The sequence below is a fragment of the Thunnus maccoyii genome, chromosome 4 (genome assembly GCF_910596095.1).
Source record: "Thunnus maccoyii chromosome 4, fThuMac1.1, whole genome shotgun sequence".
In the NCBI taxonomy this organism is placed as follows: domain Eukaryota; kingdom Metazoa; phylum Chordata; class Actinopteri; order Scombriformes; family Scombridae; genus Thunnus; species Thunnus maccoyii.
The window spans coordinates 32,480,947-32,507,466 of record NC_056536.1 but is presented as its reverse complement, the minus strand read 5'-3'; the positions used below and the strand labels follow the sequence as shown (position 1 = coordinate 32,507,466).

General features: G+C 39.7%; 1 protein-coding gene and 1 long non-coding RNA gene across 5 annotated transcripts; one reads left to right on the top strand and one right to left on the bottom strand.

The window, feature by feature from the left end:
* The first annotated feature begins 1,238 nt into the window (after positions 1–1,238).
* Positions 1,239–24,790, top strand: LOC121896460 (alpha-tectorin-like). Of its 4 annotated transcripts, none has more exons than XM_042410378.1 (18): positions 1,239–1,373; positions 4,203–4,277; positions 4,968–5,053; positions 6,918–7,301; positions 8,438–8,537; positions 9,114–9,237; positions 10,489–10,723; positions 10,990–11,146; positions 12,356–12,440; positions 12,548–12,610; positions 13,343–13,545; positions 14,233–14,364; positions 15,118–15,305; positions 17,632–17,786; positions 19,666–19,911; positions 21,300–21,462; positions 21,605–21,698; positions 22,714–24,790. In XM_042410378.1, the coding sequence occupies exons 2-17, from the start codon at positions 4,232–4,234 to the stop codon at positions 21,653–21,655; spliced, it is 2,418 nt and encodes an 805-aa protein (XP_042266312.1). In that variant the 5' UTR covers positions 1,239–1,373; positions 4,203–4,231; the 3' UTR covers positions 21,656–21,698; positions 22,714–24,790. The 4 variants fall into 4 exon arrangements, with proteins under 4 accessions (XP_042266312.1, XP_042266313.1, XP_042266315.1 ...); XM_042410379.1 differs by lacking the exon at positions 1,239–1,373 and having other exon boundaries at positions 4,045–4,277; positions 6,918–7,142; positions 7,221–7,301; XM_042410381.1 differs by lacking the exons at positions 1,239–1,373; positions 14,233–14,364 and having other exon boundaries at positions 4,045–4,277.
* Positions 21,379–26,464, bottom strand: LOC121896461. Its single transcript, XR_006096006.1, has 3 exons — positions 26,138–26,464; positions 21,578–21,840; positions 21,379–21,452 (listed from the first exon to the last, which is right to left on the bottom strand). It is a non-coding gene; the product is annotated as an uncharacterized LOC121896461 (long non-coding RNA).
* Positions 26,465–26,520: the final 56 nt, after the last annotated feature.

The following is a 26,520-nucleotide window of genomic DNA, read 5'->3' as shown; positions in this document are numbered from 1 at the left end:
TGATTAATACGTTCAGTCACACACACACTGTGAAGGTCATGATTCCCCCTGAATATATTTATTGATTTAACTGTCCGGTTATGTTTTCTGTAAACGTTAGACTCCAGTTTATCTGCATATTTAAACTAATGCAGTCTGATAGAATAAATCCTCCTTTCATGAGGCGTCGGTTTGTGTTGGATCTGTTTCGCAGAGCTGTTGATGCAACTTTACGCTCATTCTGGAGGCTGCAGTTTGTGCTGCTGTTGAACTGGACTGTGTTATACTGGGAGGTGTTTCTAATATTGTGTCAACACTGTGTTTCCGCTGTATTGTAGGAAATATAATAACAGGAGTTTCCTCTGGATGGAGAGAAGACTCTGGTGGTGGTGGTGGTGGTGATTCCTGAGGAGCTCATTGGACAGCTGGTTGTGATGTAAACAGGAAGTGGATCACGTCGACCAGACTGTGAATTGACAGCAGCAGAGAAAGGAACAAGTTCTTAAGTCTGACAGCAACAAGATGATTGGATCACAGACTCTGTGGCGGAAAAATGTGATTGATTGGAAGTGAAAAGAGTGAATTAATATATTATTTATATATGTATGTATATAAAAAAAATCCCCCTCTCACCCCCCCTCCCATGGTGGTGGTGGTGTGTCTCTACCAGAGGCCTGCTGGGAGTTTGAGGGTTCTCTGCAGTATCTTAGCTCTGCGCTCTTCTGGACAGAGACCTCAGATGTTGTACCTGGAATCTGCTGGAGCCACTCTCCCAGTTTGTGAGTTACAGCCCCCAGTGCTCCCATTACCACTGGCACCACTGTTGCCTTTACTCCCCACATCTTTTCTCCTCTTTCAGCCCTTGGTATTTTTCGATCTTCTCGTGTTCCTTCCTCTTGATGTTGCTGTCGCTTGGGATATATATGTATACTCAAGTAAAGTACAAGTACCTCTAAACTGTACTTAAGTACAGAACTTGAGTAAATGTTATTTTTTGTGTTGGTACTTTTAATTATGTAAAAGATTTGAATGCGTCTAATAGTTTTTAAATTCTCGTCTTGCAGGTTGAACCAGTCTGTGACGACACAAACACAAGAAGAATCTGAATATTGAGAGTGTATCAGGGTGGAGACACACACACACACACACACACACACACACACACACACACACACACACAAACAAACACAAACACACACACACACACAAACACAAACACACACACACACAAACACAAACACACACACCGATCAGTCTAAGAAGGACGTCTCAGCATCCAGCATCGTGTCCCTGATCCTTGAGAAGGTAAAACAACCTGAACTCTTCTGTCTCCGTCTGTTTGACCACAAAGACAAACAGGATCCGTAAAATCACTCCGTTAACTGTCGAGTCAGGTGAGAAAATATCATCTAAAAACCAAACTGGCTTCACTCTCTTCATCATTAATACAGAGACACAGAGTGTTTGAATAAATTAAATATAAATAAATAATGAAGAAGAGAGAAGATTTCATGCTATTTCACCTTTACACTGTAAAATATAACTTGTTGTTTCAGTTTCAACATGAGAGAAAGAGCTGCTTAAAAAAGCCAACAAATACAAATAACACGTTGACTAAGTGTTGCAGGTTGTTTAAACTCTTGTCTTTGTTCGGTAGTTTTAGATTTATTAACCTATTTAACTGCTCAGGTCATTGCTTGAAATTGTGATTAAAATTGTTTTTCATTGATATTTCAGTGTGAAGAGTCAGTTCATTTGATATTAATAACCACCTGCTGCTGTTGCTCTGTAGCGTCAGTAGATAATGAACAACGCTGCTCTCAGTGAGCTAATTATCAGAGTGCAACTTTTATTATGGTCTGCATTGTTTTTATTGTTACAGAAAGAAACTATAACAACTTCAACAAGTTTCCATTTGTGTTTTCTTCAAACTTTCTTCAAACCACAAAAAAGTGCCGATCACATTTCTTTAAATACTTAATTTTATGAGTTGAATGAACTCTCAGCAGTTCATTTATTCATGTCATCATTCACAAGTCAAAGGCATTGTTTGTTAACCCGACGTCATTCGTTAACCCGACGTCATCCGTTAACCCGACGTCATCCGTTAACCTGACGTCATTCATTAAACCCGTCATTCATTAAACCGACGTCATCCATTAAACCCGTCATTCATTAAACCGACATCATTCATTAAACCGACATCATTCATTAAACTGACGTCATTCATTAACCCGACGTCATCCGTTAACCTGACGTCATTCATTAAACCCGTCATTCATTAAACCGACGTCATTCATTAAACCCGTCATTCATTAACCCGACGTCATTCATTAAACCGACATCATTCATTAAACTGACGTCATCCGTTAACCCGACGTCATTTGTTAAACCGACGTCATCCGTTAACCCGACATCATCCGTTAACCCGACGTCATTCGTTAACCCGACGTCATTCGTTAAACTGACGTCATTCATTAACCCGACATCATTCATTAACCCGACGTCATTCGTTAAACTGATGTCATTCGTTAACCTGACGTCATTCGTTAAACCAACGTCATTTGTTAAACTGACGTCATTCGTTAAACCAACGTCATTCGCTAACCTGACGTCATTCATTAACCTGACGTAATTCGTTAAACCGATGTCCTTCTTTAAACTGACACGTCAGATGGTTTGTTACACAGAACCATGTGAGAAGTTGTCCATGGAAACAGTTTGGAAAGGGGCGGGCACTTCAAAACATACTTGTTAGGTGATTGGATGGAACGTCTGTCTATCACCATCTATCACTGGAACACTTCTCACCGTCGTCACACCTGAACCTCACCTGTAGCTGCCAACAGGAAGTCAGCCAGTGGAAGCACATTTGGCGGAAGTCTCGGACTCTACTGAGCATGCTCAGTGTGCCCGAGCCATGGAAGCGTGGCAGACTTTTTTGGCTTCATGTGTCACTGAGCAACTTTCATAGGAATGAATGGGCGCCATCCTCGAAAGCGATATCCAGTCCTCCTTAATACATCCATTACTGCCGTCGTTCTGCAGTCACATGGTCAAACAATACACTTGATCGTTTCGTTTAGAGGACTTTTTGGCAGAGTGAAGTGCACCTCACTTGTATAAAAGCATATGTTTTCTCCCATCAGTGTATTTGTAGCGATGACTGAAATCCATTATAAATGACTGAAAATCTAAAATTAGTTGTAAATATTTAGACTTACAACGCTGTGGCCTAACACTGTACGTTTTTACATTTTACGAGACCTAACGAGGAAGCTGAGAGACGAATGGAAGCTGTTCTAATGAGAATGCATTTGATATTTAATGTTATTTAGGCCTACACAGGCTTACGTTAAAGTTCACTTGTTATCCTGTTCATACTGGCCAGGTATATGTAAATCTGAAATGTTCTTTTTATTCAACAATTCATTTGCTGTGAGCTCGTTATGTGTTATTATTACGTGTGTTTTCAGTCAAACATTTCGGTAAAACGTGCTTGTCCATGCCTTTATTTACACCTAAGTGATTTATCATTGTATTTTTTGTTAGATTATTGGGAAAGTGTAGAGAATGCACTATTTTTGTGATTTGGTTTAACTTTCACCATGCTGTAAGCCTCTTGCCCCCCCTGGATATTTGTTCTAACTCTGACACTGCTTTTCGGAAAATTTTGATATGGTTCCAACTGAGGAGCTGAAGCTTTGGCATGAAACTTAATATCAGTATTTGGATCTGTCTGTTTTTTTTTAAAGTAGAGATGTAATGGCTCCTACAGATTAAAAGGACAGACTGTTTTCTGATCTGATGCCTCTATCAGCAGAAACACATCATCCGTCTGTACCGATGCCGATGAATCGTCACTGTTGGGAAATAAATACGTTTTATGATGTGACAACGCTGTGGTTAAAGTCTGGTCAGGGGCAGATTTAGTGATTTCTGGGCTGCAGAGAAACTCTGTCTTGCTTTATTTTCAATGTTTCTCTAACTAAACGTTGGTATTGGCAGCGGTAGAAGACGTACTTTTTTCTTAAGTAAAAATATTAATACCGCACAGTAAAAATACTGTAAAATAAAATAAATACATTTATATACAGTCAGTGGTTGGAAACAGGAAGTAAACAGATCTGATGTGTTAAAGTCACAGTGAGGTTTTCTCTGATTAGCTGAGTCAGCTGCTTCTAAACACACTAAATGTGACTTTCTGTCCGACTGTGTTTCAGCTGATTCTGTCAGCTGATTGGCCTCCGACATGCTCCGCCTCCTGCTCTGCGTGGCCGCACTCAGCCGGCTCACAGGTAAACACACCTGACTGCAACTGACTCACAGCTCTGAAAAACTAATAATTTGAGAATAAAGAAGTAAGACGATTATTTTAATCTCAAAACAACTTTTTTTTCATGAAATATTACGACTTTAATCGTAACATATTACGTCTTTTTCTTGAAAAATTACAACTTTAATCTTGAAATGTTACAAATTTAATCTCAAAACATGACAACTTTTTTCCTTCAGAATATTACAACTTTAATTCTGAAACAGGAACGACTTTGATCTCAAAATATTACAACTTTTTTCTTGGAATATTACATAATAATATAATATTATATATCACATTTTTAGGATATTTTTTCTCAAAATATGATTACATTTATTTGAATTTATTGAAGTTTTTTTTAATCTTATTAAAAATATTAAATTTTTCTTGAAATATTTTGACTATTTAAAATCTTTTTGCAGCTTTAATTTTTAATTTCTCAACATTTTGACTTTTTTCCTCAAAATATTTTTCTCTAAATATTAAGACTTTAACCTCATAATATTGCAACAGTTCTTCTTTAAAGTTAGCATTAAAATTACTTCAATGTTGCAATATTTACTTTTCTTGCATAAAATTACAACTTTTGCAAAAATATTATACTTTTTCATAAATTCTACCTGCTGACTGACTTTATGTCTGAACTCTCGTCGTGTCTTCACGTCTGCAGCTGCAGATCCTGTTTCGCTCCCGGCTGAAGTCGACATCAGCACCTGTCGCATCCCGTATTTTGGAAAGCTCTACGACAAACTGTATGTGAGTAAAGTTGATTTATAAAGAGCAGATTTACATGTTCAGGTTCAGCATCCTCAGGCTCAAACACTGTGATCCTGGATAACTGGTCTAGTAACGTACGTACAGACGAATCAAACCTCCATCACTGCAGTGGCACCTCACCTTTTTATTGACAGGCTTAAAGGACGCGTTCACAATTTTTCAAGTGTGTCTTAAAACAGCCTGTTAGCAAAGACAGATCGATCATGTCTAGTAAAGAAGCGCTAAGTGAGGGTAAGACTTCCTTAAGCAGCCTGGCAGGGACGGGGTCTAAGAGAGATGAAGAAATCGTTGAAGTTAGTTCAGGAAGGTCAATTAGAGAAAAACAAAATAAAATATTAGGGATGTGCACATTGCCCAGTATTTGTATCTGTTAAAATTATTTGTATTTGTATTTGAATAAGTGGAGAGAGTCTTAAAAATCTTGTTTTTGTTTTTATTACACTTATAATTTTAGAAAATTAAAGATGAAAATTAAAGTGATGTCTAAATTAAGAAATATGCGTCATGTAGCAGGTGGATGTGACTCCCCTCGTTGAGACCTGCTGGTCGACGTCACAGCGGAGCAGAGGAGAGACACTGAGATAGCGACTGTGACTGATTTTAAAAATATTTATATGAAACAAATATTCATGAAAACCCCACTATTTGTGCTTTGCCGAATAACGTATTTGTATTTAGTCACATTCCTACTAAATATATATCAGGTTTAATAGCTGTTTCTAAGGTTCCTGTGTTCCTGTGAGGTGATGAATTTTATCTCTAATAGTTAGAATTTTATCATTAAAGAAGCTTATGAGGTCGTTACTACTGAGAGTTATAGGAATACATGGATCTTTGTCAGCTTGGCCAAAGTGCTGATAAGAAACCTCGGGCTGTTTTTATTCTCTTCTATTAATGATGAGTAATAGGTGGCTCTGGCCTTACAGAGGGCCTTCCTGTATGATTCTTCTAGTTTGGTTGAACGCCAAATCCTTTTACATTCTTGTGATTTTTGCTTTAATTTACAGGTTTGGGAGTTAAACCACCGAGCTAACCTCTTATGTTTTATTATCTTCTTTTTTAAAGGGGCGATGGAGTCAAGTGTTTTTTGCAATGAGCCTGCAGCACTATCAACAAGATTATCAATTTGGGATTAAAATTAAAATTAGCATAAGAGTCCTCGGTAGTATTGAGACATGGCAGTGAATTTAATACCGATGGAATTGCTTCCTTAAATTTAGCTACAGCACCATCAGATGGACATCTAGTGATGACATTTTAGTCTAATGGTGTGTAGTCCAGTAATAGGAATTCAAAAGTTATTAAATAATGGTTCCACAAACGAAGATTCTGTGGAAAGACTATTAAATGTTCAATTTTAATGCTATATGCCAGAACGGGGTCGAGGGTGTTGATGAAACAGTGAATGAGTTTATTTACTGATGATTACAGCAAGAAAAACATGTTTCATTGTTCATTTGGGCTTCTGACTGTTGTTTTAAGACACACTGGTAAACTTATGAACCCGTTCTTTAAAGACTGGTGAAACAGGAAGTGTATTGATATGCAAATACCTGATTAAAGTTGTGTCTACATCTATTTGTGGAAATCAGGCTTGTGCATGCACAGGTTTATAAATCTGATGAAAGGAACGGGTCTGCATGTTTCTGGCTTCGTATAAGTTTTATGCATCTGGCCTCTGAACTACACATTCACACAGGTATTCTTTCCAGGAAGTGGGAGCAGATTTTGTCGAGAATTCCCAAGAGATAGCTCGATCTCAGTTCCTTGCATTCAACCCCAAACCGGCTTCCCCTCCATCAGTGTTGTGGTTTGACTTGTTGTGTCTCTCTGATGTTCGCAGGTGGGCAGCAGCGGAGGCAAACTCTCAGTTTGTTTCACTGGACCTTACAGTCCTGGAACCAAAAACGACTGTCTCCTGGCAACTTACAATGGAGTCACCAAGGTTTCATGGAAAATAGAAACCGTTACGATTAACGCTGGTTCAGATTATCACATGTCTCTGGAACAGCTCACAGGTTCGTCTCCATGCCGCGTGGTCCTGAATCTGCAGGACTCCAATGATCATGTGAGTACTGTGCAGTTTCATCAGCAGACATCTGAATATCTCAGAACAAATCGATTCCTGACAGCTTCATGTTTCCAGATTCAATACCATCTCCGCCCGTTTGACGACCAAGCAGCCGTGCAAGTAAAGCTCACTGAGTCCTTCACACTGAGTTCTCTGGTAAGTAAACCTGTGAGATAGTTGGAGAGAAGTCAGTTTAAAGGACTGGTTCACAATTTGTCAAGTGTGTTAAACCAGCAGTCAGGTGTCCATATGAACAGTGAAAGAGGTTTTCCTCACTGTAATCATTCCTCCTGTTCATACTGACCATTAAAAGATCCCCTCATAATACACTTACAATCTAAGTGATGGAGGATAAAATCCACAGTGTGTCCACACAGTCATTTAAAAGTCTCTGTGAAGCTTATATGAGGCTTCAGCAGTCTGAGTTAGTCATATCAAGTGGATATCTGACACATTTACAGTCTTTTTAGCATCAAATTCCCTCTTTGTGTTTCCTCAGACAGTGTTTCCCTGTTGAGCTGCAGGTGGAAGTATAGTAACAAAAAGAGGGACTTTGGCACTAAAAAGACTGTAACGTTGAAAGATATCTACTTGATTTGACTCATTTGGACGCTGAAGCTTCATATTAGCTTCAGAAGAAGCCAAAAAAACACTTCCTGCTGTAAAGAAATTACCCGATGAAAACATACTGAGCTCTATGGGCTAACTTCCAGTTTAGCCCTCTTGCTAACTTGAATGGGAATACAATAATTCAATCATGCAGCCCTTCTAGACTTTCCAAATGTTATCGGACCGAATGGATGTAATTCTGATAATTAAACAAGTAATTTTGCGCAGATTGTGACACTCAAAAGAATTTATCCACCATTTTATCCACCAGCTGCTCCTTTCCCCATGATTATATGTGAGAAAAATGCTTCTTGGGCCCCTGTTGGAACTGGAAGCTGCAATTCCACCGTTTGGCCACTATGTCAAAGTGGCTTCAAATCTTGGCACACTTCCTGGGGGCTTGACTTTAATACGAGAGAACGCTGTTCACTTCCTGTTTCCAGTTACGAGTCAGCGATCGTCTTCTCGTCTTAACCACGTGGTTATTATTGTAACCATGTTGACAAACGTCCCCCGACTCTAAAATAACCTTATTTTAAGCCAAACCATGATCTTTCCCTAAAGCCAATCAAGTGTTTTAGTGCCTGAACGTAACCAGACTTCAACCACAGCGTTGTCACATCTTAAAATGTGTTTGAGTTTGACATGTTTGATGTTCCTGATGTGCTGTCACTCCTCTGCAGGCCGTCGATGTGCAGGTCGATGGTGATCGGTTGCAACAATGGAGTTTCACACAAAAACAGTTTGCGTACTACAAGGACATGAGCGGATGCAGACACTCAGGTTAGCAGAGCTGGTGGTTCTTAAAGGGTCAATTCACCTAAATTACAGAAATACATTTTTTAAGAAAGGAAGGACTTGTTACTTGGATATCCTGGCCTCAGTGACGATATTGACATAAAAAGTCATGAAAATGAAGTGAATTAGGTGTTAATTTTCCCTCCTTTTGATTCTCTCTTCCCCCATTTTTACTTTTACAAGAAAAAGAATAAAGAATTAAAGTGGGGACGTTGCTGTATGTCTTAAGCGCTTAATTACCACATTTTAATTACATTAAATTGTTTTATATTGTTTTATTGTACTCAAATTTATTTATTTAAACTATTTTTATATAATTCTTTAATTTATTTAGGTTTTAATTCAATTCAGTTAACTTCAGTTATTTTATTTTATTACATTTTTACATTTTTTTCTTCAATTTTAGTATAATTTCATTTATAATTAAATTTTACTTGAATTTAGTTTTATTTAACCAAATTCAATTTAATTACATTTCGATCTTATTTTATGTTTTTTGTAACGTGGGTGAACGTTTGAATGTTGCTGTTATTTCAGTCAGTCGTCTGTGTTTTGTTTCAGGTGTTTTCTATGAACGCAGCGTGGTGGGGTGCGACTCTAAGGCACGTGTTGTAACCTGCAATGCTTCAGCCGCCCTCAGCATCAGTTCCTGTGGCCCAGGAGGGCGTTGCCAGGGCAACGGACAGTAAATATGTCCCATATGACACTAGAGATGTCCCATAGTTTAAAACTTGTCTTTGCCCCAAATCAGAAGTTTGAAATTTTACAGCACTACAGTTTCCTGCACCAAACACCCACATTTAAGTATTTAAGCCAAGTCAGTTTTATCTTTTTAAAGACAATAATTTAGCCTGATATAGGACCACTGTTGGCTGGTGCAGCGTTCCTTTCATGTGCTGCTTTCATTGATTGAAACCAGATTTTCTTAGTGGGATTATGCAGTTTCCTCTTGTAATCCGATTTGTATTTACTTGTTGACTAACAAAGCAACTGAGTGAGAGAGGAGCCATGCCATGAACAATTTTATAGATGAGACATATATTTGCATATTTGATCATGTTTTTAGATCTATTTTACCACTGAGTAAACTGACGACCCCTGACAAACTGATATATTTCATGGATGTTTCATCTTATATTCAGTGCATAATGAACCCAAATAGTGAAGTCAATACCTGCAGGAAGTCTGAGTAAAACTGAAATTTTGAACGGATTGTTTCCTGTGAATACTGCAGTGCATCAGAGACTAATTTTCCTTGGGAACTTTGTTAATTTTTGAATCATCATACACACTTATTAGGCTTCTTTTTTACACATTCAGTGTTCTGTTTCTACTGACACTTTAGCTATTTGGTTGTTTTAACTGCTGTTCTTATGCAGGATTAGGCTAACTAGCTAGCTTGCTACCAAGCAGGTAGCTCCAGGTCTGAAAAGTGAAGCCAATGCTGAAGTGCCTTAAACCTGCATTTTCTCTAAGGGCCAGCAGGGGGAGACTCCACTGACTCCAAAAAGACAACCTATTGTATGGAAGTCTATGAGAAAATGACCCTACTTCTCTCTTGATTTATTATAGACTTCCATACAATCTGACCTCTTTTTAGAGTCAGTGGAGTCGCCCCCTGCTTGCCATTAGAAAGAATGCAAGTTTAAGGCACTTCCGCATTGGCTTCACTTTTCAGACTGGAAGTTACCTGCTTGGCAGAAATGTGGTTCTGTTCACAGCTTTGGTAGCTTGTTTTGCTACATATCACAACCTCTGCACTTTGTGCTACATTATGAATTTCTCAAAGAACTTCAATACAAAGTTAAGAGGTTGTGAAATGTGATATGATCACAACAAGCTAGCGAAGCTGTAAACAGAGTAGTAACACGTTTTCATGTCTCGTTTCGTGTCAGTTATTTCATCAATGCTACCTCTCTCTCACCACCCCTGTCAGGTGTGTGTTGGACGCCATTTGCACTGTGAGCGGCTCCGATGTCATTGATATCAGTGGAAATATTGGCTCTGTCCTGGATCGCTGTGCGTACACTCTGATATCAGACACAGGCTTCAAGCTGCTGGCCGTCTTCCAGGAACGCCGCCGTAAAGATGTGAATTTTTTGGACCATGTGATTCTGCATCTGGATGAGAAAGACGTTAACATTCAACTGGGACCAGGCGGGGGAGCTCAGGTAAGTTAAAAAGCTTGAATCACTTCAAAGGCCACACCAGCATCTAAAATAGCTAAACTTTCCAATGAAATCAGGTCAACAGGCAGCAAAACATCAACACCTATGCTGATGATACTCAGTTATACATTTCAGTTGAGCCTGACGACCTTCAGGTTTTGAACTTGCTTACCATCTGTTTATTAGCCGATCAATTGTTTCAGCTCTAATGGGACAGATCAGAGGTTCCTCCTCAGCTGTGTTTGTTCCTCGTCTTTATATCTCTGCAGGTGGACGACTCGGCGCTGAGCCTGAACAGCTCGACTCAGCTGATTCACGGCGTGGAGCTCTCTAAGGATCACACCGGAGTCACCGCAAAGATGACGCTCTCCAAATACAACGCTTCTATCTTCTTTGATGGCAACACCGCACAGATTCACATGACAGGTACAAGGACACTTCACAGCTGAGTTAAGAAAGACGAAGATATGCATTATCGATCAATCTGCGGATTATTTATCATTTAAGTCTATGAATTGTCAGAAAAAGCTGAAAAATGTCCAATATAATTTCCAGCAGCTCACGGAGATATATTCAGATATCTTGTTTTGTCCAGCCAGCAGTCAGATAATGTAGTTTACTGTCATTATGTCAAAGAAAAGCAACAAATCAACACATTTGTGAATCTGGAATCAGAAAATGTTTGCTTTTTTGTTTAAGAAATGACTAAAATTATTAAATCGATTATCAAAGTAGTTGCCGATTGACTCATCGTTGTAGCTCTAGTTATCATGACATCTTTTGTAATTAATTTCAGACCAACATACTTTTAAAAGTCGCACTGAAATCCCTGCACACTGTACACCTGATGCTGAGTGGATGGAAACAAGTGTTCACAACATTTAGATGGTTTTCTTGAAATTTTGTAGAAATCTGAGCTGCATTTGGTTGGAAATTTGCCTCCTGACCAGAAGTTGAGTAAAGTTGAAGTAAAGGGCAGGTTCATAATTTTTCAAGTGTGTCTTAAAACAACAGTCAGGAGCCCAAATGAACATTGAAACATGTTTTTCTTGCTGTAATCATTCCTCCTGTTCATACTGACCATTAGAAGATCCCTTCATACAATGTAAGTGATGGAGGACAAAATCCACAGTCCTCCTTCTGTGCAAAAAATGTATTTAAAAGTTTATCTGAAGCTAATATGAAGCTTCAGCGTCCAAATGAGTCAAATCAAGTAGATATCTTTCAACGTTACAGTCTTTTTAGTGCCAAAGTCCCTCTTTTTGTTACTATACTTCCTGACTGACCGACTGTTGTTTTAAGACGGATTTGAAAGATTGTGAACCTGTCGTTTAAATAAAAAAATCAAGTTATTATAGCACCAAAGTGAAAAGATCACCTGTGGATGTCTGGTAAACATAAAACATTTCTCCTGCTGGATGTTTTAAATTAGCTGTTTTCCTGGTTTTCAAGCTGCTGTTTTGAGTTTAATCTTTCTTTTGTGATGGGTAGCGATATGATGTGAGCTACTGGTTTAATGTTGGTGTGTTCTTATTGCCTCTGTGCTGTTTAATTATCTTGACCTTGGTTTTTGATCTTGCCTTGGGCAGTAAAATGTCTCAGATGTGACTGACTAGTGTGTAAATCTGCCTCCAGGAGCAGGACCAGCTCCCCTGCAGGGTTCATGTGTGAACTCCAGCAAGTTGAGTGAAGCGAAGCTCTCCGAGTACAGCTCTGACAGGTAAAAACCTCGTCTCTACCCTTAACGTCCCGCTGACCGCTGCCACTGCTTTCTATGTTTGTATGTGTTCACATGACCTCCTGCTGTTTGTCTGTCGCCCCCCCTAGCTGTGAGACGCAGTACAGCGAGCCTGCTGACAGTCAGATCAACTGCACCACCATGGCTGAACAGTAAGCAGAGATGCACCTGAACACACCTGAACACACGTCACACTCTCCTCTGGTTGTTTACTTTAGAGTCTTTTTAGCCCCAATAACAAAAACATGACAGCAAGTGTGAGAAATGGATTTAAAAATAACCTACAATGCTAACTTTAGCATGCCCGGCTAACTATCTTACTACCTACAGTACTAACTGAGTGTTACTCAGGCCAAAGAGCATGTTGTTAATTAACAAAAGCAATTATATCCATTTGAATTTTAGGTGTTTGTACTTTATTTTTAAACTTCTGCTTCACCACATTTCATCAGGAAAACTTTTGTCCTTTTTTTTACTCTGCTACATTTATCTAACAGCTGTAGTTACTGGGTATTTTCCAGTTTAAGGTTTTACATTTGAAAACAACTTAACTTTGGATAATTTTATAAAATACAATTTAAGCAGTGAATAGTTGAGGCACTTTACTCAGATGGTTTCATTCAGATACTTGTTCCAAGTCCAAATACATAAAATATGAGTCACATTTAAATGGTGGTTTATCTGGTTTTAAAAAGGACGAGTTCATAGTGTTTGAGGTGTGTCTTAAACAGCAGTCAGGTGTCCATATGAACAGTGAAAGGTTTTCCTCGCTGTAATCATTCCTCCTGTTCATACTGGCTATTAAAAGAATGATAGAATGACATAATATATTAGATAAGTAAAGACTCTGAATACTTCTTCCACCTCTGTTTATGTCCCAACAGCTGTAATCTCCTGAACGAGGCTCCCTTCACCTCCTGCCACGACCACATCGATCCAAATCCGTTCATCACCGCCTGCACCAACATGCTGTGCAAATACCCGGCGGTGGACGGTCTCCAGTGTCAGTTCCTGGTGGCCTACGCCAGAGCCTGCAGCACGTACAGCAGCAACATGCCGGAAGGCTGGAAGTCAAAGGCCAGCTGCTGTAAGACCGGCCTTAATATGACAGGAACAACACAACCTGAAGTTGTTAAAACATCATGTTTACGTGATGAAATAAGTCCCAAAATGAATCTTTAAATCCTTCACTAAGCCTCTTCAAGTGAGAGTTACATTTAAGCAAAGCTTCTTAGAGATAAATGCAAAAGTCCCGAGTCAGTCGTCCTCAGTGGGAGCTGAAACATTCCTGACAGCAGTCTGAACATAAAGACAACAGCAGCTCAAACATGTTTCACTGAAACACATTTATCAGGGACCGAGCCCAAAAGGCAGAGGACTACTGTAAAACAGTAGTCCTCTGTAAAACAGTAGTCCTACTGTTTTACAGTAGTCCTCTGCCTAAGGGCGAGGACCCTGTTGTTTTTCGTGTGTTTGTTTGTTTGTTTCTTTCTTTATTATTACGGGACTTAAACCCTTAATTTGACCCCAAATTTGGCACACACATCAGGTCTGGTTAAAAATTTGATAAAATGTAAAAATTAACCCCCAAAGCGCCAAAATGTGCTCTCTAGCACCACCTATGTAACAAAAATGGCCACCATGGTCCGTAGGAATGTCGTAGAGAGATCAAACCAAAACTCAATTATTCGTCTCATCAAGACCTACCAATCATCCTCTTTTATTCTCTGGTTCATTAACGTTGACCCCCCCGCCTCCCTCTCTGTCTCTGTAGCCCCCCCTCAGGGTTTCTGTCAGGACACCGTCTGCAGCGCTCATGAGTTCTGCGGTGAAGACGTCTGTGGTCAACCTCGCTGCCTCTGTCGCGCTAACTTTGCCTCCAAATACAGATCGATGGGAGTTTTCGGTAAGACGGCCGCCATCACCTGACGCATCATCATGAGATTTGTTTACATTAAATTCAAACTCCGATCGACAGAAAATGGATCGAAAAATTCCAAATTCTCTGATTCCAGCCTCTTAAATGTGAATATTTCTCACTTTTTTTGGAAATACAGATATAAAACTAGACCTGAAAGCAAAGTCTACCAGGGTTACAAATACAGATAAATAAACAGACCTGCAAGATGGTTTAACAAGGTCACAACACAATTCAGGAATACAGATAAAAAAATAAAAATCAGACAGTGTGCACATACAGTCAGACAAGTATCTGTTACCACATTGGTCAGAAATGAGCTGCTGACTATTTTCAGTCTTATGTAAATCATATTGAAATGTGTTTGTTGAAATAAATAAACGAAAACAAGAACAAAAAAATTAATTAAAAGTGAGTAAATAATAAGACAGGAAGGATTCATAACTCACATTGAAACAACACTGACATTTTCTCATTTATTTTGTTCATTTCATGGACCGAAGCCATCATGTCTGACAAGTTTTTTTTAATGTTTTTGTCTGTAGTTTCAGTTTTTAGGTGATTTTTGTCCATTTTGTAAACTTCCTTTAATGTGTTTATCTGTTCTCATGTGGAAGCTGAATCCTTACTGAGCCATTAGTCATTACTGAAACCAAAAGAATATTTCATAAGTGAGAATGTCCACAATTGCTGGTGATATTCTAAATATTGTATGTATTGTATGTCTGTTCCGGCGTTCAGGCGAGCCGACGGTCTGCAGGAGGAACTCCGCTTCAGTTTCTCTGGCTGGTTGCCTCCTGGCGGAAAAAGGCATCGACTACTCTACCTTACACCTGAATGACAAAACCTGCAGAGGTCAGATGGATGAAAAGACCCACATGGTGAACTTTGGCTTCAACAGCAACAAAGACTGCGGGACGATTGTCTTGGTGGGCATCTTTTATAAACTAAATACACTAAATGAAGAGTATATTGATGTCAGATTCAGGGGAGTCTCTCTGAAGCCTTCGTTTTTATTCTTCACAGAACTTCTACCGGCACTTTTCATGTGCAACACTAGTTCACTAACAAAGACCACGCCATTTGAACGGTATAAAAGTAGATTTATTTGGATTGTCCTGAGGGTTCAGGATTGATGAGGAGGGTGTATGGTGGGCTGGATGCGGATCGGGGAGAGGGATGAAGGGGTCGATTGTCGGGGGATGAATGGGAGCCGAAGGTTGGTCTGGGTCGTGTACAGTGGGATGAAGGGGGTCGATGGTGTTGGGACGACCGGGGACCAAATGGAATCACAAAGAGGCTGGAGCGTCTAGGAACCCGGGGGTCGAGACTCAGGGTGGAGGACACGTGTCTTGATGAGCTTTCTGCTTCGTCATCCCCCTGTGGTTCCTAGAATAGGACAAGAAGAATTACTTATTACCTTTCTCTCCCGTACGAACTGAGACGTATGGGAGAGAAAGGGGTTAGACACGCATATATAGGTATGCACGGATGATTGAATCAGTGAGGCGCAGGTGATTGAATTAGTGAACGAGAGGGGCGTGGTCTTGTTCCTGAACCTTTGTTATAATAATAACTCCATGAATGTCTGATTTTAATGCCTCAGACTGCCGTTCATTTGCAAGACAAGGGAATTATTGCTTCAGTAAACCTGATCAAAGACATTCATGGTGTTGTTCACATGACAAAAATGACAGAAGCAGTTTTGTGATTTGATTCATATTATTATCAAATTGTTTTGCTGAAACTTGTCAGCATTTAAATGAAGAGAGAGCTTAAAAGGACCAGTGTGTAGAATTTAGTGTAGAATTTAATATTCATTATTGTGTTATATATATACAGAGGGAGCAGGTCCTCTTCCACGGAGCCCGCCATGTTGGACTGCCATGTTTCTACAGTAGCCCAAAACGGACAAACCGAATACTGACTCTAGACAGGAACTTTTGCATTTCACGCTAAATCCTACACACTGCACCTTTAAGTCAACAAATACAAATATTTCTTCTAACACCATCGAACATTATCTTGACTAAATATTGCATGTTGTATAAACACTAAGCCTTTGTTTGGTGGATTTAGATCTGTTAATTTATTGAACTGGTCAGGTAGGTGTTTGAAATTGAAAATCTAATTCAGGATCATTTTGGTTTTCATTTATATTTCTTGATTTTCATTTGACACCAAGAACTTGCAGCGTTGGTGGCTGCTGTAGAGTCGGTGCAAAGATCACAATCAAAGCTGCTCTCAGTGAGATTAATATTATTATTATTATTATTGTAGTTTACGGGGATTTAATTCAATATTAACCTTCATCATGATTTTTATTGTTTTTATTGTTATGAAAAGAAACAACCATGACTTATTATAACATGTATTAAAGACACACAGCAAGTTTCCATCATGTCTGTTGTTTCGCAGCCACTGTAGGTTCTCCTACATGCTTGGAAGGGGAGTCAGGGGGTGTTCAGTTGGTTGCAATCTGCAGCCTCACCACTAAATGCCACTACATCCTACACACTGGTCCTTTAAGAGCAAAGTTCAACCCTCGCCTGCTTTCCCGCCTGCACACACTTGCATTAAGTGGACATGATTTCTGTGTTGCCTGTTTTGAAAAGTTTTAAAAGTTGTCAGACACAGCTCCCTCCCGTTCCGATTTTGGCATCTCATAGAAATTACGTTTATATACAACTAAACTGTTTTTAACTTGCTTTGGCGAACGTAGATTATGTTCACAGGCAGCGTTTTTTTTAAAAAATAAATTAAGTGCTACATGAATATATCGCTCTGAATTCAGAGGGAGGAGGTCGGGGTGGATCTGGAATCTGACAGTAGAGACTCGGGTTCACATCCTGAGTCCAGCGTATTTATAGGTTTAGACAACAAAAGCACTTTGGTTCAGATTAGTGATGGTCGTCCTTTCGTTTAAATGTTAAACATGTTTCCCTGAGTTTAACAAACTGCTGCCAGTGCCTCAACACAACCATAAAAAGTATTTTCTACTCGCCGATGTTTTACTGAAAGATCAGATATTCTGGTGGAGAAAAAAAAGAAATAAATTGTCCGTGAACATTTCACTCATACGTTCAGTGTCGACTTGACAAATACATTAATTAACAACATTTTCTCATTATGTTGAGTGAAAACGTGATTCTTCCAGCATTACGTTTCTAGCAAAACATATTTTCTGTAACATCTGTAACATCTGCACCTATAACATCACGCAGTAACACCGTCTGAATCCTTGTGAATCCGCAGGCGGAAAACCAAAAAATCATCTACAAGAACACCATCAGGACAGACATCAACGCCTCGTCAGGTGTGGTGTCTCGCCACGGCTCGGTCCAGATGGACATCTCCTGCTTCTACATCCAGCCAGAACTCCAGAACATCAACTTCAAAATAAAAGGCGGGTGAGTAGTTCAGCAGGATTAACCATCCGACGTCACAACTGTTATGAAGGACTCGTCGTTAATAACAGAAGTGTGGAGGCTCATCTGTCTGTGCAGGTAGAAACTGTTATTCCCTAAAATTATTAAGTGAAAAATCTGCTTCCACCAGCATGATGAAGCAGAATTAGGGCTGAAATTGTGCTGCTATCAACAGTTTTCTAGGTGTTAAATGTACAATATGTAATTTCAGCCGCTAGGGGTCTCAATCAAAACAATAACAAAAGACGGAGTGTGATGACGGTGTGAAGTAACAAGGGATCATGGGAGTTGTTGTCTTCCTCGTTAAATAACCAGCTTCACCGGGATAGGATTACTCCAGTGTTCATCATTCAGGATGTTTTTACCTGCAGAGGTCTCCTCCTCTCCAGAACAAACGGAGCCGGAGATTACAGGTAAAAACACTGAATAAAACTGATTCACCTAAAAAAAATCAGTTTCTCCGACGATGTTCGGCGATGACCGGACGTCCGTTATGGGCCGTTAGCCGAGCTGCTGCTAACACTTGTTCGGTTTATTTCTACTATAACTGTCGGTCGGTTTCTCCCGGGAGCCAAATTATCCGCAGAGGTCTCCTCCTCTCCAAAAACAAACGTACACGCAGATTAAAATCGTTAAAATACTAATTAAAGCTGTTTCGTCAAAAAAAAATCAATATTTCTCCGACGATGTTTGGTGACCACTGGACTTCCTGGAGGGGCTGTTAGCCGAGCTGCTGCTAACATTTGTCCAGTTTATTTCTCTGATAACTTAAGATCCAGACGTCCAATGACTAAAATCCTTCATCCGGCTGAAAGATATAGTTAAAAACCACCTAAATTTATCATGAAAATTTGGCTTAAAACTGAATAAAAGTCAATTTATAACAGTTTCTGTGGAACAACCACAACGCCGATGTATTATCTTGTATGTGTGTAAGTTACTCTTTGGTAGACGCCATTGTAGCGGACAAACACAGCGCCGCCGTATGCATCTCGTGCGTGTTTACTCTTTGGTAGAGGAGGTATGACGCCATTGACATGCGACCAAATGAAACGGTCCGTTACTTTGATTAAATGACAGATTTCTCTGGGTTTGAAAACTGTTGGAAACATTTGGGATAAACAAATATATAACATAGTTGTTTTTAGACATTTTAATGTGGAATAATTACATATTATAGCTTTAAACTAAAATGTCAAAACCAGTCACAAGTAAAAGCACTAGAAAACAACCTCATGGCAGCAAGAAGAAGAGCTCATGTGTTGAATTTAACTAAACAACAAGGAAAAGTTGATGAAAGGATGTGGAATACACTACATACACGGTGTATGTGACACAAGCATCCAAAAACAAGACTTTCAGGTAGTTTAAGTTACTCTTTAAACTCCTGTGGCAGAGCAGAGGGCCACCGCAGGAAATAAACACGACTTGTACTTGAAGCTGGACTGCAGGACGAGTTCACACAATGCTGACTAAGCCCATCACTGCCAGGTCAATCTCACTGTATTTCGCAGTATACACAGTTTTTAAATCTGGTTTCTGTGGCAACGTTCCCACGCTGGCACACCAGTAGTGATGTGTTTTAGGTCAACCAGCAATGATTGGTTCGCCAGAGCTGAAGGGGGAAGCAACAGTAGCGACGGAGTACGCTACCGCAGCAGTGTTTGTGTAGTGACTCGTTTCCCAAAATGAGTTTAATCTTCTTTTGGTGTCGTCATAGTTTATATTTTCCTCCACAAGCAGTGAGTTCAAATTTCAGCCTGACTGCAAGACTTGGTTTTTAGGTTAAAGTTAAGGAATGTGACAAATATGTGTGTGTGTGTGTGTGTGTGTGTGTGTGTGTGTGTGTGTGTGTGCGCAGCAAAGCGATGCAGCAGATTTTGTCTGGATCCTGGAATTACACTCTGTCTCTAAAAATGTGCGCCGACCTCGCCTGCACTCAACCGCTTGACTTTTCAAAAGGCGTCCAGATGGACGAGACCATCTACATTCACGTGGAAACCGACGGGCTGGACGGCAACTTGATCTCCTTGGTGACCGACTCCTGCTACGCAACCGACGAGCAATCCGGTGGCGACGGGTTGAAATACGACCTCGTCAAAGACGGGTGAGTAGAGCGGGTTTGTTTCAAGACTGGAACACAGACACATGCACATTCAGTTGTAGGCAACATTAATCAAACCCAATGAACGGTTGGTGGCTTTCTGCCTCCATCTACTTTACATCAGTGATAATTGTGATCACACAACAGCAGCGGATAGAAACAAACATTCATTCAAATTTTCTTTTCCTGATATTCTGGAAAATTGGTTAAAGTTTCTGCAACATCTGGATGGAAATCTGGCTGTTGCTACTTTTACATTGAAGTAAAAGGTCTCAGTGCTTCTTTCACCGCTGAAACTCACAGGATTAATATTAATCAGCTGCAGCTGAGTAATTTTACCAGTTGACAAAACCTTTCAGCTCCTACAGCTTGTTGTAGCTGTTGTAGTGCAGCTATTTGAAGATTGCACTCTTTCACATTTAAAACAGATGAATAGATAGAATCTAGAGAGCATGATTTGGTATGATTGGTGGAAAACACACCAAAATACGTCACAGTCTCTGAGACGGAGAGAATTCAATTGCTGGAGATTGTGTAACCGCATGGATCCAGATCACACACACACATTTTTTTTGGAAATGTACGAATGTGAAGCCTTTCTGGGGGAACGTTCACTCGGTTCTCTGCAACGTACTGGGAGGAAGGCCGTTACTGAAAAACCCCCAGTAGCAAACAATGGATGTCAGTTATAGATGATATACTGGTGATGGAGCATCTTACATACAAGTTGAAAATGAAAGAAGAGATTCTACATAACTGTCCGCAGGCTCTGTTCTTCCTGATTGGTTATTACTGCTTTTTTATTTGTCTGGCTGTTTGTTTCCCTTTTTATTATTATTATTATTGTCTTGCAATGTATTGTAAACATTGATAACTAAAATAAATAAAAATTGTTAAAAAAACAACAACAGATTAATAGTTAAGTCGTAGTGCACAGACTGCAAACAATGACACACACTCACTGTTTGTTTGTTTGTTTGTTTGTTTGTTTGTTTGTTTGTTGGGATCCTCATTAGCTGCTGTCTCACAGCCAGAAGATTAATATTGAATATTCGATTCCCAGTTTGTGATTAGTGGAAACTGAAGCTTGTAGATAAATAAGAACCAATAACCAAACCAATACGAACCATCAGTCTTTGACTCAGAAGCTTGAAAAGCATTTAATTAGTATTATTCTAATTCCTCCCTTATCATTATTATTAATCTTATTATTATACAGAACAACATGTTTTATTAGTCATTCATGAATTTTGTCTGAAGATCTCACTCAAAATTACTTAAATTGGTTTTCTTTGTTTTTGGACTGAAGTACCTGGTTGTGTGATGTCATGTCATGTCGTGTGATGTCGTGTGATGTCATGTGACGCCATGTGTTTCCTGTTTCTGAGCAGCTGTGGGAACCCGCAGGACAGCACGGTGAAGGTCGTTGGTAACGGAAAGGGAACAGGAACCATCGTGTCCTTCCAGATGTTCCAGTTTAAAGGGAGTGACAGCGGCGTGTTCCTCAACTGCAAAATGAAGCTGTGTTTGAAGAACAACCCCAGCTGTGTGCCGGTACGACACACACACACACACACACACACACACACACTGTATTTGATTTACATTGTTGTCTATGGTTAATAACTACAGCTCTGATGTAAATAAATGAATAGAAATGTCACCTGACCTGTCTCTGTCTTTAATATTACTGCAGAAATGCCAGCGAGGGAGGAGGAGGAAGAGATCCGTCAGGCCTGAATATTAAGATGAGAATCCCGCCTTCATCAACGTGTCCTGGAGCACTTAAGGTAAGACTCAGCTGCTGACCGCTCACATCAGGACACAGTTACAGGTCAGTGTTCGTCTGTGGTGTCGAGTTCATTTATGGTGACAGACAGCGACAGTAGGGGGCGTGGCCTCGTGGCTACATAGTGTGTGATGGAGCTAAGCCTGCAGGAACAACATAGTGGCCAAACCGTGTAATAACAACTTCCTGGGTCTGTCATGTGATGCACACTGGCCCAAAAGGCATTTTCCCCATAGACCGCCATCGTAAAAGAGACGTCTGTAAAACTGTTGACAGGACACCTCGAACTGCAAACAAGGTCAATTATGACTCTATTATATTTGGATGAGAGGGTGGGGCTGACCATAGCGCTAGCTGCTAGCGTGGTTAGCACAGTGCAATTACATTCTATGGTTAACAGTGATAATGCTAATGCTAATCTTTGCTAGTGAAAAACAGGCCTAAAACCGTTAAAACAAAATGTACTCACCGTAAAAACTGATCATCCGACTCTTTTATTACAACCGAACGCTGAACAAGACTTTTTTTAGGCGACCACAATGTTACAATTAACTTTAGTGAACTGAAAACACGCTGTGAAATAGCAGCAGCTACACCTATACGCTGTATTTACATTACGTAAGCAACGTTGTCACCGTCCTGGCGACAGGTCAATCACAGCATAGCCACGCCCTAAAGCATACGCTGCTTTATCGTCTATTTTACTCCAAATGGGGCCATAATTTACAAAATGAACATCATGCTGTATTGAAGAAGACTTGAAACTAGCGATTGAGACCATAAACTCATTAGGAAACAGTTTACTGAGGTAATAAATCAAGAGAGAAGTAGGGTCATTTTCTTGTAGACTTCCATACAATCAGACTTCTATTTGCAGCCAGTGGAGTCGCCCCCTGCTGGCCGTTAGAGAGAATGCAGGTTTTTGGCACTTCAGCCTCGGAGGTTGCCGCTTGATTGGTACATCTGGTCAGGATGTTGGAGCTAACCAATCTGAGTTGTTCTGGTTGTCTCCTCAGGTCGTTACTATGGCGACTGACCGGCTGCCCACCTTCAGAATGATTCAAGATTTTTGCTTCGTCCTGATCATCATCAATTATCATCATCATTCATCATCATCATCATCATTCCGAGCCTGGATAACTGAATCCCTTCAGTTTTAGAACGATGCATCATCTTCACTCAGCCCCTCCAGGACCTCGCAGAGGTTCTCTGATTATTGACAACCTGCAGTTTGCAAGATTTCTTCTAATTTGACCTTTTTTTGTGAAAGCTCTCCCCCAGCACCAACATCAGTCTTCTGTTTACTGTCCAGCTGTCACCTTTACTAGAAATTCAGTTTTTTAAAGACCTGTCTGAATGCAAATTTACTTTGAGTAAACACATCTGGCAGCTCCTCACATTCCGGTGGGAGGTTTACTTATAATGCGATCTGCTGATGTCCTGTTGTCCTCTCAGTACATTAGACTGTTGTTCTCTTCGCTTGCACTAAATATATTAGACCAGCGAGTCTCGCAGAGCAGATCTGAGCAGAAGTATTTTTGATTCAACACCACAGATGGAGAAATTGTGGTTAATGGTATAGTACATTTTTGAAAATGCACAGAAACACAACACAGCACAGTCAGATCAGATTTCAGCAGGTGAAATTTACTCGTAAACGGAGGTAAAAAGACAGGAAATGAACAGGGAGTGAAATCCGGTGTGACCACTGCTGCAGCGTATTTTAGGATCAGGCTACATGTGTTGTGTTCAAATCAAATCAAACTAATTATGTGTTTGTTTGAGATTGGTTTCTGGAAAAAGTGACATTATTCATCATTTTAGTTCCTGAATGCCCCACGCTTATTTTAGTTATTAAATGCCCTACACTCATTTAAGTCCCTGAATGCCCCGCGCTCATTATTGCAGATAACAAGTTCCTGGAGGGACTGAATCTATAATCAATATTATAACTTTACTTTTATTAACATGGTGAAGGGAAATGTGTCTTTGATTTGAATTATAACCACTTTATCACATAGCAACACTCTTATTAAACAAAGACAGTGATTATGAGAAGAGTTTCCAGTAATCAATGGGAGTGTTTGTTCTTCTATATGAAACTAATAGAAAGGATTTACTGTGTTTTTACATTAGTGCTTCATTCAGTTTTTTTTTAAATTTTCTCCCTTAAACTCATTGATTAAAAACAGATTAATTGAACTTAAATTGAACAAGACAAAACAAGAACATCTGGTTCATGAAGCATGAGTTACATCTTTGTGACTCTGGATAGTTAAACAGACTGCAGATAAATAATCCTGTAAATGGCAGCAATCACCAATAATACTCACTCTACTTAATGGACTACATTTCCCAACATGCTCTGGGGCTGTACACCAGGTTTCTGTTCCAACAAGCAGGTTCATTGATCGTCTGAAACACCTTTCAGTTCTCATGTTTTAACTGCTGCTTTAATCAACAATATCAACTTTTCTTAAGTCATATGATAAAAAAAAAGGTTTTGACTTCAGGTATTACTGACATATAAATGAGTCTCAACAGCTCAAGAAAAAACATTGAGACTTCAGGTTTTCAGCTCAAGAAATCACAATTAATTAATTTTATTTTGTCTCCTAAATTCATTAATTGAATTATAAATCAGTATAAAATAAGTAAACTCTACGTCCAGCCTACACAGCGAGTTACTTTCCTGATGTTTCCAGTTTGTATTTTCTGTCTAGTTTCCGGAGAGCAGCAGCCTGTAACAGGAAGTCAGTTCAGCTTCATTCGCTGAGCTGTGACAGAAGCTCCGACACGACGAGGTTTAGATGTTCAGTCAGAATCAATCGACATGCTGATCATTCATAGATTCATGTTAAATAACGACTGTAACTTCAGACTTATTGACACTGTTGACATGCTGTTGTGCTGTATGCCCTTCATTGTGTTATTGTTTGTTTAAGCATCCCAAAAGTACAATAAAAATAAATAAATAATGGGAATCTGGGTAAAAGACAAATATGAGTTTGAGTCTTTTTTTAGTGATTCGTCAGTTCCTTATTTTAAAATACGTCCTCCAAATGAAACAAGCAGATCCGTGGTTTGATCATGTGACTCCAGATCGACACATAGGAGTGTTTTCTAATCTGGCGTCTCTATCGGCAGGACGACATCATCTGTCTGTGTTTTATAAAACTGTTACACATCACTGTTAAACAATAATAATGTTTTATGATGTGACAGCGCTGTGGTTCAGGTCTTGGTTAGCTTAAGTTAAAGATGATTAAAATGATCATTTTGTTAAGGTTAGAGAAACATGTGGTGGGATGTGCAGAGAGTCCAGTATTTGTATTTGTAACTGTATTTGTTGAGGCAGAAAAATTATTTGTATCTGTATTTGTATTCGAATAAAACTGGAAAGAGGCTTAAAAATCCTTTTTTTGTTTTTATTATGCTTTTAATTTCAGAAAATTAAAGTGTTACAAGTGTTAAAGTAAGTATTTATGAATAAACTACCTTATGAAGGAGGTCCCCACACCGGGTCTTGAACTGGAGTCTCCCAGATCATAGACGACTGCGCTGACTACTGAGCTAAAACTATACTCATCACTTCAATGCAGACAGACCTCTACCTATTTATACACCCATGTATAACTTACATTTGTATAATGTAGCGATGTTCACCGTAGTTACAACGTACTTAGCCGCCCTTTCCAGTTTGAAAAGTGGTCCCTCCCCTTCCGCTACGTAGCCAAGATGGTGACCATTGAGGCCGAGAAGTGTCCATAGTTCCACACTCAACTTTTTGACAGTTTTGAATGCACCATCTGGGTACTCACTCATTTTTCCACACTTCTGAGTGTGAATGCACTTATGCACTCAAAATTTTAAGTGTAAGTACAGAAGTATGCGATTTGAGACACAGCAACTGTGTAATGCTGCTCAGTTCTGCCAAACCCTGACTACCTCTAAATAAGGTTATTCTTAACTCATCTATGCCTCTACTGGGCATTGAACTATAAACAAGACACTATGCTGACTAAAGTTAACTGAAGGTCACAGTGCAAGGCAGAGTAAAAGGAAACCAGTCTGACCGTCTGCACAAAGCAGCATATCTCCAGCTGACCTCGGTTGTCATAGGAGACAGCCGACCTTATCAAGACAGCTGCTTATGCCAGCCAACCGGTAGACAGAGAGATGAACCACTCTGAAATAGAAAGGTCATGACCTGCTGCTCTCAGGATAGAAGATGACCAGAGAATGACCCAGAGAACACGAATAATTCCCCCCACAAAACGTTATGAAAGTCTGTGATTGGCAGTTGATGATTGGTGAGACTAAACCCCCAAAGTTAGCTGGATAAACCCACTAATCACGGAATATAACCTCAGTGACATCCACAGTTACACAGCAACAAGTTATACACACACAAACAGACAGAAGGTGTATCTGACTCACATCATCTGAAGCTCTTCTTCTTCCCTTCATGAAGGTGAACTGCTTCTTATCGCTGTGATGCTGTTTTGTTTGTTTGTTGACGGATCTCTGTACCTTCCCACCATCACTGCTAGCTAACAAGTTAAACAGCATGTTAGCTGATAGCATTAGCAACACTGGAAAACTCTGCTGCTTTGTTTCATTTAAACGATGACGCCGTCTTTGTTGTAAATGAAGAGTGAGACAGTTCACAGTTTTTTTCACCAGAGTCTGCAGCTGATTGTAATCAGTGAACATCAACTTCACCTGCTGTGCTCCAGCAGGCTGCAACCTAAAATCTTACTGAAACTAAACTGCATGTTTTTTGTCGTCTAACTGGTGAAACTGGGGAAGAGATGGACGAT

Excerpts from the sequence above, each read along its gene's own strand:
- LOC121896460 (XM_042410378.1), top strand. The coding sequence starts at position 4,232 with ATGCTCCGCCTCCTGCTCTGCGTGGCCGCACTCAGCCGGCTCACAG. Across the intron at positions 10,724-10,989 it reads GACCAGGCGGGGGAGCTCAG|GTGGACGACTCGGCGCTGAG; the intron begins GTAAGTTAAAAA and ends ATATCTCTGCAG. Across the intron at positions 17,787-19,665 it reads AACTTCAAAATAAAAGGCGG|CAAAGCGATGCAGCAGATTT; the intron begins GTGAGTAGTTCA and ends GTGTGTGCGCAG.